The following is a 14683-nucleotide window of genomic DNA, read 5'->3' as shown; positions in this document are numbered from 1 at the left end:
ATTTTCCTATCGCTCCACCTTCTGAGCTTCTACTTAATGTAGAAGAAATTCACCCACATGATGTATTCTATAGTCCCCAACACAAAGCAGCTGTAAGGAGGCAGAGGAAGAAAAGAAAACTAGAAAATACACTGCCACAAGATGCCAAACAGTTGGATGTCTTATGGAAAGACCCCAATAATAACCCAACTGAAAACCTCACTAAGCTGTCTCAGATCGCAGGAGAATATGCTTCTGCAACTATTGATAAGGCATCAGAAGTTCAGTGGCTATTGAAAGAACAAGAAGACCATATACAGCTACTACAACAACAGTTGCAACAAGCCAATGCTAACACTGAAGCTTCCAAACAGCTCGAGAAGCTGCAAGAAGACTTTCAACAAATGCAGATAGGCTATCAAAGGAGTCTCGACGAAAAAGGAAAACAATTGCAGACTTTACAAGAAATGCATAAAGATGAGCCTAAGTTGACAGAATTTGTTTCAGAAATTATTGGCTTAAATGAGCAACTACTGCAGCAACAGGAGGAGTTGGGACGTAAAATAGCACAGTGGATTCACTATTGCGAGCTAAGCGATAAAATCACCAATCAGGTAGTAGATTTGCGGAGTGACTATGATCAGAGTGACAGAAGGGTGAAGAAATATTTAACATGGCAGGATGATGATGAAGGAAGAAGAGCAGGTGCACCCAGGATAAATGAAAACCATAAAGAACTGCTCTTTAAAAGATGGGACGATCAAATCAGGCAGGCGGACCAAGCAGCGGAGACAGCGGCTACACAGGTAAGCATTCTCATCGACTGTGTAAATGAGAATTTACATAGGGCCAATTTAATCGCAGAGAACACCCCGCGGTATCTACCAAAGAGGTTACAACTGGAAGCAAAAAGCGCAGGCAAAGTAGAGAGCAATCCACGAATTAGCCAAGTTGAATTGGGAATGTTACTGGACGTACTTAGTCAAGCTGCACAGCCAATGGATGACGGTGAAATGCATCACAAACGTGGCCGAAAAAATAGTACCAACACTCGTAGATGTTGTTTTCGCAGCACAGCTCAGCGCCGAAATCAGTCAACTGACTCTTCTTAAGCCTATGCTGGATACTTGCAACTTTAAGGACCAAGTTCAGAAGTAGCCTTACTTAGAATGTTGTTTTTTATTTTTAACTAGATTCAGAAAAAGGACGGTCATTTGAAAACCACATCCTAGATTTTGTAATAATAATATTATTAGAATTAGGAAGTAGTATTTTAACCCTTCTCATGCATTTAGAGAAGGGTCCAGAAATTTGTCAAAAAATTGTCCTCAGAACATGCACTTCTGCACCCTCAGAGGAGGTTTTGATGAATGGATGGATTGAGATTTATTAATGTTTGCATTTAATGTCTACTACTGATGTTGCACTTTTGTACTCTTAGTAGATGTTAGAACAAGTAGAGGTAAATCGTTATTGCTTGAAGCTTATGAGTGGAACCAGTCATAAATGGTACTTTTATCTCTTGGCATGTTTCTGTTCATATTCTTAAAGTAATATGTAGCTTTCAGTTGTTTATACGTTAATGCATGAATGTGTAGGTTACCATTTGGCACTTCTTTACGGTGGAGTCATTTATTTGTGCTTGATATATGAATAACTTATTATGCGATATGTTGTTCACAACTATTTTGCTTAACTTCTTATGCAGAATGGTTTATCTTAATTTATTTCTATTCTTATGATAGCTGAATGATCTTTATTACCAGTTATTGTTCGAAATCTTTTTAGATCGCATAACAGAAGAAATACACCCGGGTTAGCGTAGATTAGATGTGTTGTTTCTCATTAGATTACAGTAGCATAGTGTTAGTTTAGGAGTTTGATTTAAATTAGATTAAAATACTCTTAGATCAACAGCATCCAACTGTACACACACACACCCCTTTAGATTGGGAAACTGGTCCCATTATCCCCAGTCGGACCCGCTATACCAAATGGACAAGGAGCTGTCAACCAAGGTCCGGACCGGGTGGGTATCCCCCTTGTTATCGGCCCGATTTTCAGGGCTTCAACAGAACCCAAAAGGCAAACTTCATAAGAAAGATCAACTTAAAATAAATTCAATGAACCTAACAACGCTTTGGAACTTAACGCACAACATTTAGAGGTCTAGGCTAGAGACGTATTCCGGCGTCGTAAAGCCTGGTAACTGTTGTCCTCACTGATGGTTGGGTGATTCCTCCACTTTGAGACGATAAGTGCCAGTACGGACTTGTGCTCCCACGTACCGTCGAGTATATATTGGGAGACCCCTATAGGCTTAAATCCTGTATCCATATGAAGCCGTGTCGGCCGCCCTACTGATCGCAATGCACCGAACACAACATTCAGGAAGATTGACTGCCGTACCGTAAAAAGTATTCTGTTGTTTTGCGATTGGTTTGGTACTCCCTCTACCTAGACCTCCAGAGCAGTCCCTTTCATTCCTTTTCAGACTCCTTAACGGAAAATGTCCATTTGAGAACTTGTCACTTCAGGCTCATTAAAAATCGAAGGAGACTAGAGTCATCTTTTGTTTTTTCTCAACTCTTAAAAACTGAAAAAACAAGTTGTGTCAAAGCGTGTTAAAATTTATTTTAAACGTAATATTCATACCCCTTTCCTACGTTGATCTTGGGTTGAGAAAATGGAGCCTACCAACCAAGGAATTCCCCTTGGTGGAAATCCTAGTCCCTTCTCCTCTTGGGGAGATGTTGGTGCGCCCCATATGGCCTCATTGTCGCTTCCAGGACTGACAATTGGTTTGCCCGTATGGCTCTTCTCAACCTCTGTCGTTCAGAACACCACTGTTCCTGAACAATCGAATCAGCAATTAGACGAGTCCAAAGTTTCCCACCAGCCTTCTACTTCCTCTAATTCTTCCTCTCCTCCTTCCTCTTCGCTTGATGGAGCTGGTAAAGCTAAAAGCCAAGTCCCTAAGGAGAAGAAGGAAAAGAAGAACAAAGAAAAGAAGAAAAAGGAGCCAAAGGCGAATGGGGGAAAACGAGTGTCATCTAACGAAAATCCACACGTTGCACCGACTAGGCCTAAATCGCCATGTGTCATTTGAAAAGGAGACCACTTTCACAAAGATTTTCCTTGCATCCCTCAGATATTAAGGGACTGGTCTCCTCGTTTGCACAACCTGGTGTCGTCAACCTCTGGTGATCATGTCGAAAGCACATCGTCAACTAGTGAAAGTGAAGCCCCAGGACAAAAAGGGAAAGCTAGATTTCCTTGTAAACTATGCGAAGGCAATCATGTCGTCCACCATTGTCCCTTCTTAGATGAAGCTAAAAGAGTTTTGGATGATCGTCTGGTTTCACCGTTACGACTTCCTCCTGGATATAAAAAACTCTTGCCGAGTCCATCACTAATTGAGAATCCAGCTGGCCCGCTCAGGTGGTCGGATGAAGTGCCTATCATTGAAGATAAACCATCTGGATCCCTACCAGACGAAAGTCAAAAGGTCGAGGCGGCAGTTGACCCGGTCTTGCCTTCAGAGGTTTCATCTTCAGATGATACAATCACTGAAGAGAACAAGAATGACACCGTCCAAATTCTCTTCATAAACACAGACTCCGACGAACATGGGGGAAATCTACCCGTTCCTTTACCACAGGAAGGAAGTTCGTCAGAGCCATACCCGGCCTTCTATTTAGTCCCACCTCCAAGCAACCTAGTTGTTTACTTCGACTGGAATCAACTAGGCAGACCCCGTTTACCAGTAAGCGTACCATTCCGAATTATCGTTCAAATATATACAATGGTTATGGATGGTACCATCATAGATGAGGGGGCTTCTGTGAGTATCCTTTTCTCAACTGCTTGGAAAGCGCTTGGTTCACCATCGCTTTTGCCTGAGATGAGAAACCTGACAGGCTTTGATAAAGGAACCAGTCGACCTTTAGGAATCCTTCCTAATGTGCCCATAACATTGAGAGGGAAGACAGTTCGCATGAACGTAATGGTAGTTCAAGGACCCTTGGATTATAATCTACTCCTTGGACGAGACTATATTTATTGCATGGGAGCGATTGTCTCCTCTCTTTAGAGTAATGTGTTTTCCGCATGAAGGAAGAGTGGTCAAGCTCGTGGACCAGCTTTCATTTCCCAGATCACGCATAGCAAATAGTCATATACCGTCCCTAAATGGTCTTTTCACGCAAGAAATGTCTCAATCTCCGGTCCGTCCTCCCGTTAAGCGCGGGTAATTCGGAGGGATATGACTAAAACCCAGGGGGCATGCGTCCTGGTCTGCTTCGGCAGGAAAACTTCGGGTATAGGGTAGGTTTCCGCGGGAGAATATGACTAGTCTGTACCCCGTCCGGGATTGGAAGAGGGGTTATTCTAGAATAAGATTCTTTTTTCAAAGTTATGTGGGTTGGCAGGCATCGTCGCTCACCTTTTCTTATCTCGGTAGACATCACCGAAGAAGTGTTTTTTTTGCGCCGCGAATAGAACAATCTTTGGGTAACCTGTAAGAGGTAGGCCTCTCTCGGTAAAACAAATGTTTTGGCGGAAATGAAGTAGAGGTAACCTTGAAACTCTGTTTTATACCTGGGGGCATGCAAACCTTTTGGAGTGCAAGCGATGGGCAGCTATTTATTTTTTAAATTTTTAGGACCTCTAACCCTTTAAACTCGTAGGATTAGTCGTCACCTAACTTGCATAAAGAAAGGATGTGGGGCAAAAATATAAAAGTTTCCATTTTTATATGAGACATTCTTATCATATGACTGGATTGATCGAGCAGTGTTTACCGCGAGGTTCAAGCTCGTTAAAAAATAAACCTGGACCGAGCAAATGTTTCCACCCGCGTTTAAGCTTGTTAAAAAATGAACTATTCCCTGGTAAATAAGCACCATGAATGTAGTACTTCAGCCATTAAAGCCTTGGTCGTGTTTGCACCATCACCTCCACTTTTCCATTGGCTGATTATTCACCTCCATTTGATTGTTTACCCATTTTGAAGAACAGCTGCAAAGAGTGATTTCACTAGCCATCCTTATGACACTGCCGTGATTGGAAAATTCCAAACCTTACTTGGAATCGACTGCTACACATTTTATCACTCGTTCCTCAAAAGGCGAGTCTTCTTTAAGCTCTTTTCTGACTCATAAAATATGAAAAGATTGTCGAGTTTTGGCCTTCCAGCTCGTTAAAGTGACAGGAAGTGCTATCCCTCCTCTAGATTTTAATTTTTTTTGGACCTGAGGGATTATTGCACAAAACGATCGAGCGCTTGTTTTGTTCGGCTCGTTAAAGCTAATCGAAAATTCATCCCTTCTGTATTGTTTTATACTTTTTCGGACTTAAGGGATTAGATGACGAAAAAGGAATTTTGGAGTTACCTTTATGTACCTTTTCAGACTCTCTAAAAATGAAAAGGACCGTGTTATCTTTGTCGTTAAACTCGTTAAAAAGATTAATAGCGATGAACTTGTCTTTAGACGAGAACGAGTTTCACTATCGCTAGGCTCGTTAAAACATAGCGATGGGTTTGCCCGCAGGGAAAATTATAGAACAAGCATATGTTATCCTCCTCAAGCTTGACAAAAATAAAGAGGTACTGGTCAGCAATGATTGGGGAAAAATTGGGAAGAAAACTCAAAGAATCTTTATTGGTAGCAAGTCGCTCTTGAACATGACACTTCAACTCCGTGCCTGAGTCGGGTTGGGTTGTTTCATTCACCGGTCACATCGCCATGGTCTCGCCATACCATCCACATTTGGGGTTAATGCTACCAATCCATCACATAAGTGTCACCGACATGTTCAAGAGAAGTCATCCAGAAAGGTCACCTGTGTCCCGCCCACTACCATACATTATACTCCATTCTTTCATGACCGCCACCGTGAACCATATATCATCAGATCGTTTTCACCTCCATCAAAATCATTTGCTCCATTCTGTGTCATTGATGTGGGATTCATTAAGGCCCTCCTATGACGGATCACTTCTTGTCGACATCAGCTCATTATCCAAGAAGTTGGTCTAGGAACACCCCATTTAGTACTTTGAAGCTTGCATGCCTCAATGGCAAGTTTCTCACTTCCGGTGACAGGTTTACATCAATGACCTTCGACCAAAATATTTTGCGTGGTGTTCGATGCCAAGTCCTTTATTCACACCACGTGAATTGTACTGCAGTACCTTGAGGATCATTATCATTATCGGTGATTCCTCTCGCGCTTGTTAACAATTTACATCATTGACTGGTAATCAAGCGATGTCTTTCCATGTTCGACTTCAAATTTTTTTTCACATGGATCGACTTGTACTTTGAGTGAAGATCGGACGAGATTGAAGACCTCGGATCTAGTTTCATCCATCCGGGCTGTGATATATATTCAGGAAAATAAAGACATTGAAATGTACAGCATTACAGCGCAGATAATCATCCTACCAAAAGGATGATGGCTCTATCAGAATCATCAGTCTACCATCAGACGATTGTCTGTCCTATGTACATGAAAATGAATATATAAAGCTGAGCATGGGAATGCCCGCCTCAGCTAGATCATGAAAACAGTATGAAGATAATGTATTGAATTGTATCTTATTACAGGTCTCCTCCAAGCATTGAAAGAACTTCAGATCCTCCTAATAAAGCATTTCACCCGATAAACAGCCTCATACTTTAGGGGGCAACTGTTATAGAAATTTTTGTGCCTTACAGCTCTAAGCATGAAATGTCCATAAAACAAGGGCTCCTAAGTCCCTAAAAGTGTTGTTCCAACCCCTAAAGGAACAAGGTCAACAAATTACAGCTTCTCCCAGAAGTTCTCCACCAGAAACTGCTCAGAATAAGTCAAAACAGGATCATTTCAACTGCTCCACTAGCCAAGTGCATTGCATAGCACCTAAGTCCACTAGCTAGGTATGTTGTAACGCACCTAAATGCACTACCAGGGTGCGTTGAGTGGGAAATGACAAATGGCAATGTCATTCCGCGAGGTGGAGAGACAATGGAAGCTTCCAGAATCTTCTCCAATGACACTTGCCTCACTGAATTCGACCAAGGATGAATAAGAGGCTTTCAGTCTCCAAGTGGAAGCAAGAACTGACAGAGAGAAGCCACTAACCAAATCATGAGCTGACTCATCCTCCTTGCATACATCTATATATGGATCCATCATCCCAGAGATCCATAGGCTGGAATTTTTCACATTGTAAGGAATTGTTGTTGGTTTTGAGATACATATCAGAGAATTGGGTGATTTATGCTTTGTTGGGGGTGAAGAAGGGACTTCTTTGCTGGGAGGCTGATGCTGGGTCAGGAATCATCGGTTGTAACTCCTCCTGGATCTTCTTGTATATCAATAAAAACTATTTGAGTTTCTTCTCCATGCTTTTGTATCATTGATGCTTGTTACATTTGTATGGTTAACTTAAATATGATCCTAAGTTATTTATGAATATAAACCCATGTCTTTGTATAGTTTCCTTCTTCTGTAATCTTACAGGTACTTAGTGAAGCTGGGCAAGTAAGGGAGCAGGTAGCTAGAAGCTGTCAAAGAGAAGAGAGATTGGATCGAAGGACTAGCGCAAGACACGGGTTGGTTCATCCTATTCCTCTTTGTTTATAGTTCATAAAGAAGAATACAAAAGTAGTTTTCTCTGTTTGTTTCTAAGGTAGCTGTCACACCTTAGTGGGATAGAGTAGTTCTAAATAGACACTTTTCCCGATAACATTGTCATAACTTTGGTCACAAATTAGTTCAATGTGTTGCCTATAAGACAATCATGACTAGAGAAGCCCAGAAATAGAGAAGTATGACTGGGATCATGAAAAGAACCTACAATAACTTTTCTGCCCTTGAAAATGAAATTGAATGTTCTATTTGTAACAATTTCGGTCATGAAGATTCTGAATGCAGGACCAGGTTTCGGCAAACAAAGGAACAAGCCTCATATGCCAAAACATGGAGAATCAAGGAAACACAACCAGAGAGATGTGGTATAGCCTTATATGCAGAAGGGCAAGAAAAACAATGGTACATTGACAGTGGCTATTCAAAACACATGACAGGTGATAAGGAAAAACTCCAGTCATATAGTGCCTTGGAGAAGGAGAAGAAGGTCTCTTTTGGAAATGACGCCCCTGCGCTCATAAAAGGTAAAGGTTCTGTTCAGTTGAAAGAAAAGGTCAAAGCTAGAAATGTTATGTATGTTGATGGGTTAAAGCATAATTTATTGAGTGTTAGTCAAATGTGTGATCAAGGAACGGAGGTAATATTTCAATTAAATGGATGTAGTGTTCGTGATCTTGATACAGGAAAAACAGTGATCAAAGGCGTAAGGACTCCAAATAATTTATACATATTCAAAGAAGGACAACATGAATGCTATCTAAGAAAGAACGATGAACACTGGTTATGGCATAGAAGATTGGGGCATCTTAGCTTCTCACAGATAAGGAAAGCATGTAAATATCAGGCAGTTCATGGTCTTCCAGACATCAGAATTCCAAACAATACAATTTGCAGATCATGTCAGTTTGGTAAGCAAACCAGAACTAACTTCCCTGAGAAGGAAGGATCAGATAGCAGGCCACTTGAACTTTTCCATATTGATGTATGTGGCCCATCTAGGAAAAGTTCACCTCGAGGAGAAGAATACTTCATATTATTCATTGATGACTTTTCTAGGATGTGTTGGATAGGACTTACGAAGCACAAAGATGAAGTCTTTGAAAAATTCAAATCATTCAAAGCCTTGGTGGAGAACAAATCAAATCACAAAATCAAATTCCTCGGGTCTGATAAAGGTGGGGATTTTACCTCGAACGAAGTTTTTGACTTTTGTGAAGAACATGGAATAAGAAGGGAATTTTCTACAGCTAGGAATCCTCAGCAAAATGGAGTGGTAGAAAGGATGAACAGAACAGTCCAACAAATGGCTCGTGCTATGCTTGATGAGTCTGGAACTCCCGTAACTTTCTAGGGTGAAGTCGCATTTGCTGCAGTTGTTATTCTCAACAAGACAAATATTCGGGTGAACAACACTCAAACTCCGCATGAGCTCTGGTATGGTGAGACTCCTTCGGTAAAACATTTCAAAATTTTTGGAAGCAAATGCTATATTAAAAATAATGATTAAAATCTTGGCAAGTTTGAACCTAGAGCAGATGAAGGAATTCTCCTTGGTTATTCTCCTCGCAGAAAAGCATACAAATGTTACAATAAAAGGCTTGGAAGAATTGTCGACAGCATTGATGTAGTGGTGGATGAAAAAGGAAACACTCCCAGGCAGGTAATATCTGAAGACTACGAAGATGATGAGGACTATCCATCAAATCAGATTCATGATGAAGAAGAAAACCATGAGGCACGTGAGGAATAGATAAGGATAGAAGAAAAGACTCCATCTAGGTATGTTCAAAAGAATCATCTAGAATCTCAAATTTTTGGGCAAAAGGAGGCAGGCATACAAACAAGAAGATCAATTGCAGAAGCTTCTAGCTATTTGGCATTACTCTCCTCCACTGAACCACAAAATGTAAAAGAGGCATGCCAAGATGAATGCTGGGTCAAGGCAATGGATGAAGAACTTGAGCAGATCGAAAAGAACAACACTTGAGAGTTGGTTCCTAGACCAAAAGATAAGAATGTCATAGGGACAAAATGGATCTTCAAAAAAAAGTTGAATGGAAATGGGGAAGTAATTAGAAACAAGGCCAGACTTGTTTGTTTTCTCCTATTGCAAGACATGAGGCCATCAGAATATTCCTTGCTCTCTCTAGCTTTCAGAAGTTCAAAGTATTTCAAATGGATGTGAAATCAGCCTTCTTGAATGGAGACTTAGAAGAATAAGTGTACATTGAGCAACCAGATGGTTTCATTCTTGGGAATGATCCAAATCTTGTATGCAGACTAGAAAAGGCTCTCTATGGTCTTAAGCAGGCTCCAAGGGCTTGGTACTACTGCTTGGACAAATATCTTCATCATCAAGGTTTTTCAAAAGGGTCGGCAGATAGCAATATTTATATAAAAACTGAAAATCAAAAATTGCTAATACTTGTTGTGTATGTAGATGATATTATCTTTGGCAGCAATGAAGAAGCTATGAGTCAAAGCTTTGCCTCGGTGATGCAGAAAGAATTCAAAATGTCTTTGCTTGGAGAACTGACATATTTTCTTGGATTGCAAATCCAACAAAATGAAGGTGGTATATTTTTGTCTCAAACCAAGTATCTCAAGCAGATCTTGAAGAAATATGGCATCGAAGATGCAAAACCAATATGTACCCCTATGGTTACAGGATGCAGCCTCAGTGCAAATGATGAATCAGCAGCAGTGCATCAACCAACCTATAGATCCGTGTTTGGAAGTCTTCTTTATTTGACAAGTACCCGACCATACATCATGCATGCAGTGGGAATAGTTGGAAGATTTCAGGCAAATCCAAAGGAAACTGATCTTCAGGCAGTTAAGAGAATCTTCAAGTACCTTCAAGGAACTCAAAACTATGGCTTATGATATCCTAGAGATACAGATCTCACACTTCATGCTTATATCGATGCAGATTGGGTTGGAAGCGTGGATGACAGAAAAAGCACTAGTGGAGGAGCATTCTTCATGGGGTCCAGATTAGTATCTTGGTTTAGTAAGAAACAAAGTTCAATTGCTTTATCTACAGTTGAAGCTGAGTATGTGGCTGCTGCATCTTGTTGCACACAACTTCTTTGGATGATGCAAACTTTGCAGGACTTTCAAATTACTTGTACTCCACCTATCTCCATCCTATGTGATAATACAAGTGCTATCAGCATTTCAAAGAACCCAGTGATGCATTCAAAGACCAAGCATATACCTATCAAATATCATTTTCTTTGGGAACAAGTGCTTGAACAAAAGGTCAAGTTGGAGTATGTTCCTTCTAAGGAACAAGTTGCTGATATACTCACCAAACCACTGCCCAGGGATACTTTTGAATACCTCAGGAAAAAGCTGGGGGGTGTTGATGCATCATCTTGTTGTTGAATCTCATTTGTTTCAGAGATTGTTGGTTGTACGCAAGTTTCATAATGGGTATAAGCTTACATTCGCTGGTTTATGGATTGATCGAAGATCGAATGGCATAGGTTCAAGGGGATCATATATTCTTCTAATAATGCATTGTTAGCATTATGGTAGAAGATCATGGAGGAGAAAGTACAGAAGGAGAACATGGACGTTGATATGAATATTGCTACTAATATGTCTCTATCTCCTCTGTCAAGGTCATTTATGGTGTATGGTGGATTATGGTTCTTCTAGAAGATAGTTTCTTTTGCAGATCTAGTTTATAGTCAGGGGTAGCATGATCGGCATAGCAGAGCAGAGCTTTCAACATGTTCTCAGGGGGATCATAACCCTTTGCGCTTGATGTCAAAGGGGGAGAATGACCTTGAGGATCTTGCGGTGAGCATCAAGTCCAAAGGGGGAGATTGTTGGCATTATGTTTCAGGTTTGACACTATGGCACAGGTGTTGTACTTGATGGCAACTCACTCAAGAGGCAGATCTCTATTCAAGCTCTCAAAATCATAGAAAATGAGATACCCACAGGTGAGCCTAAGAAAAGCTGTGGACCAGCAGGTACCCCGACCAACAAGTGCGTACATACCCATAGGTACTCTGTTCAAAAGGTGCAGACCTCAATTTCACTCACTTCAATGTAGAGAAGCACGTGCACGTGGGGATTCTTATGAATGGTCCTTGGTATTTAGTCTGATGTATATGATCCTATGGTTTTGGTCCATGGTATAGCATCTACATTATTGAACCCCGGTTTTGTGTCCCTTGTATCAGTTCTCTATGGTTTTGATCCTTGGTTTGAGTATGGGCTTGCCTATAGAAAGGAAAGGAGATCATTTGGCTAGACACTTGTGAAATTTGAATATCTTAAGATATGAAATTTTGGGTAATCGGTTTAAAAAGCTAGATCTAGATCAAGGTGAAATCTTTAAAGTGTAAGGCGGATCTGTTGATAGGTCGCGATCTCTTGGGCGTGTGATCAGATCTGTGGATCTGACAGTCTGTGGCACATTGGAGGACTGTTAATTTGGCTCTATTTGGAGGTCTGCAGGCGATCCACAGCTCAGGTGCGGAGGTACGCAGCGCAGCAGAAGGTGCAGGTGCAAAGGTACGCAACGCAGCAGAAGGCATAGGTGCGAAGGTACGCAGCACAGCAGAAGGCATAAGTGCAGAGGTACGCAGAGAATCAGAAGGATCAGGTGCAGAGGTGCACTGTCAGGCAGATAGTGCAGGTGCAGATCTGTGTAGAGGTATGCAGTGTAGCAGAAGGGGTAGGTGTGGAGGTACGCAGAGTAGAAGAAGGATTAGGTGCAAATTTGCGCAGTCCAGGCACATAAGAACTGCGGATATTCACAGGTTTCTATTGGTGAAGTTGCAGACCTCTTTTTTAAATAATTATTCGCTGCCTTATATCTATTGCTGCAGAGTTATGGGTTTAGATTACTAGTATTTCCCTTTTGTTTACAACATTTGGGTGATTCATTGGTTGATTGTATAAGGAGATTGGTTGATTCACATGTACTTGATGATTATTTGATGTTCTTGGATCCAGTCTGAAAATTAATGAAACGTGGTCCTTGGAAGAAAAGAAGTAGGTCAGCACTTATGTACTAGTATCTCAACTAGTACAAGAGCTAAGGGGGTTGTAGCTCCCTTCCAAGAGAGTCTGGAAAACGAGATAGGGTTGTAACTCTCTGCAGGTTGCAGCCTGCGTACTCGTAAAGGACTGCACTAGTAAAAAATCATTGTAAAAGAAGTTTCTAATTGAAAGAAGATAGAGACATATTGCAGCAGGTGGTTTTCACCCACATTGGATTTCCACCTTATATCTAGTGTTCTTTGGTGTGACTATCTATTTTTCTTGTTCTTGCTCATTATTATATGGTACTAACATACAAAATAATGATCGATATCTGAAGAATAAATTAAAGTATAAATCTGGAAGATATATTGAAAAGAATTTGATAATAATGATTCACCCCCACCCTCTCAATATTATTTTCAACACCTTCGCCCCACCTCAGTGGCCCGTGGGGGTGGCAGGGTGATTATGGGAATCACCCCACCCTCCGCCCCACCCTAGTTGTCATGCCCCTACACTAGCGATACTCTTCTAACTACACTATAGCGAGGTGCGGCACCACCGACCCTTTTCTTTTCACCAATACTCATGGTCATGGACTATGCCTAACATTCATACTTAGTTTATTTCTTCGTTACCAAGTATTAAGTTATCCTTTATACACGATGAAAACCATAAACATTCATCATAACAACATTAACATGTATAAATGCACAATAGTATAAAGGGAGGGGCAACTCCCCGATGTGAGTCTACCCATATATTAATATATATAAATCTTCAACTTTCAAGGTACAAGTTAAATCTTGGAGGAAACTCTAAATTTACACAACCAAATTTTACATTCATCGTCAAACTTGGTTGCCTAGCTCGTCGGCACTTCCGAACAGTCGCCGCACGTTCTGCCCAACTCTCTGTTTACTCCCAAACGTGTTTGTTCAACTTGTTGAACGAACCGTGTCATTTTCCCAACTTGGGCGCGTTCCTTGTGTCCGTGTCACCCAACTCAGGTGCCCTCTGCACGCCTCGTTGCACCACTGTTCACCAAACTCAGAACTTCGTTTCATCCAACCGGTCAGCGGGCACACCTCCATGTCACCTCGCAAGAACTGCTCACCCAAACTGGGTGCGCCCTCCGCGGGTCGCTCATTCACCCGATCACACCTTCATTCGGTGGGCGCTCATCGTGTAGCCTTGCCTGAACTCTTCCAACCACCCGTCACGTTTCACCCTGCCACCCGACGTTCACCCGGTGCCCAACCTGGGTCACCTTCCATTCATGTCTTGTCTACCTGGTTCACCCATCATGCAGGTGCATCCACCCTGCCTTAGCTGCAGAACCGCAGAAACATTTTGCACTTCGCACTTGATTGGTTGCTCCAAGTGTGATGCCTCTCCACCACTTCACCTTTGCCTACTTATACGCCCACCCATTCCATCGTTTGGGTGTTCAGCCGACCTACCTCCAAGCGTATACCCATCGGTCTGTTCATGTCTTATCTTGTCGGCCCACATGTTATGATGTGTGATCACCCCCACCAACTCGTCGGCCCATCCATGGGACCGCCGAACTATCGTGACTCTCGCCCATCGCTCAAGTTAGCTCGTGGGCTTGAGCTACCCACTCACCCACTATAAGTCTACGGCTTTGGCATTCTTACATGCTTTCCTGCTCACCCATCTCATTTGCAGCTCGCTCGCTCGTCATGCCTTTGCCAATTGTAGCTCGTTCGTCCATCGTCAAGCTCGCCCAGCGGGTCGCTCATGTCGCCCGTCCGTCGTGACAACCGCAGGGCATTACATCCTCCCCCACCAGAAGTCATTGTCGTCCTCAGCAATCCGGCCATCCACCATAACTGCCATCCAATGTCTCATAATCCATCAGAACAGTCATATCCTTTATCCATGATATCAACTAGTCCATACATTACAAACAACCCTACAACATATGAAAAACAACCATCTCCACCATGTGTCGTCCCATCATGTGAACTACTACCATGATACTCCAACATAATGCCAACACATCTCTGCACACTGACATCCCTCATGACTCGAA

The 14683-nt window shown here is 41.9% G+C and overlaps 1 protein-coding gene across 1 annotated transcript in view; it reads right to left on the bottom strand.

The window, feature by feature from the left end:
- Positions 1-14139, bottom strand: part of LOC149215102 (E3 ubiquitin-protein ligase RSL1-like) — a 94864-nt gene extending 80725 nt beyond the window's left edge. Inside the window, exon 1 of the mRNA XM_089389621.1 lies at positions 14088-14139. Coding sequence (XP_089245747.1) covers positions 14088-14139 — 52 coding nt within the window. The remainder of the gene's footprint in view (positions 1-14087) is intronic.
- Between the last annotated feature and the right edge of the window lie 544 nt (positions 14140-14683).

Source organism: Pinus tabuliformis, chromosome 1_1 (genome assembly GCF_031772625.1).
Source record: "Pinus tabuliformis cultivar Carrire ecotype Pingquan chromosome 1_1, CPIR1, whole genome shotgun sequence".
Taxonomy (NCBI): Eukaryota; Viridiplantae; Streptophyta; class Pinopsida; order Pinales; family Pinaceae; genus Pinus; species Pinus tabuliformis.
The sequence above is the reverse complement of the archived record's forward strand: the minus strand, read 5'-3'. Positions and strand labels throughout refer to the sequence as shown.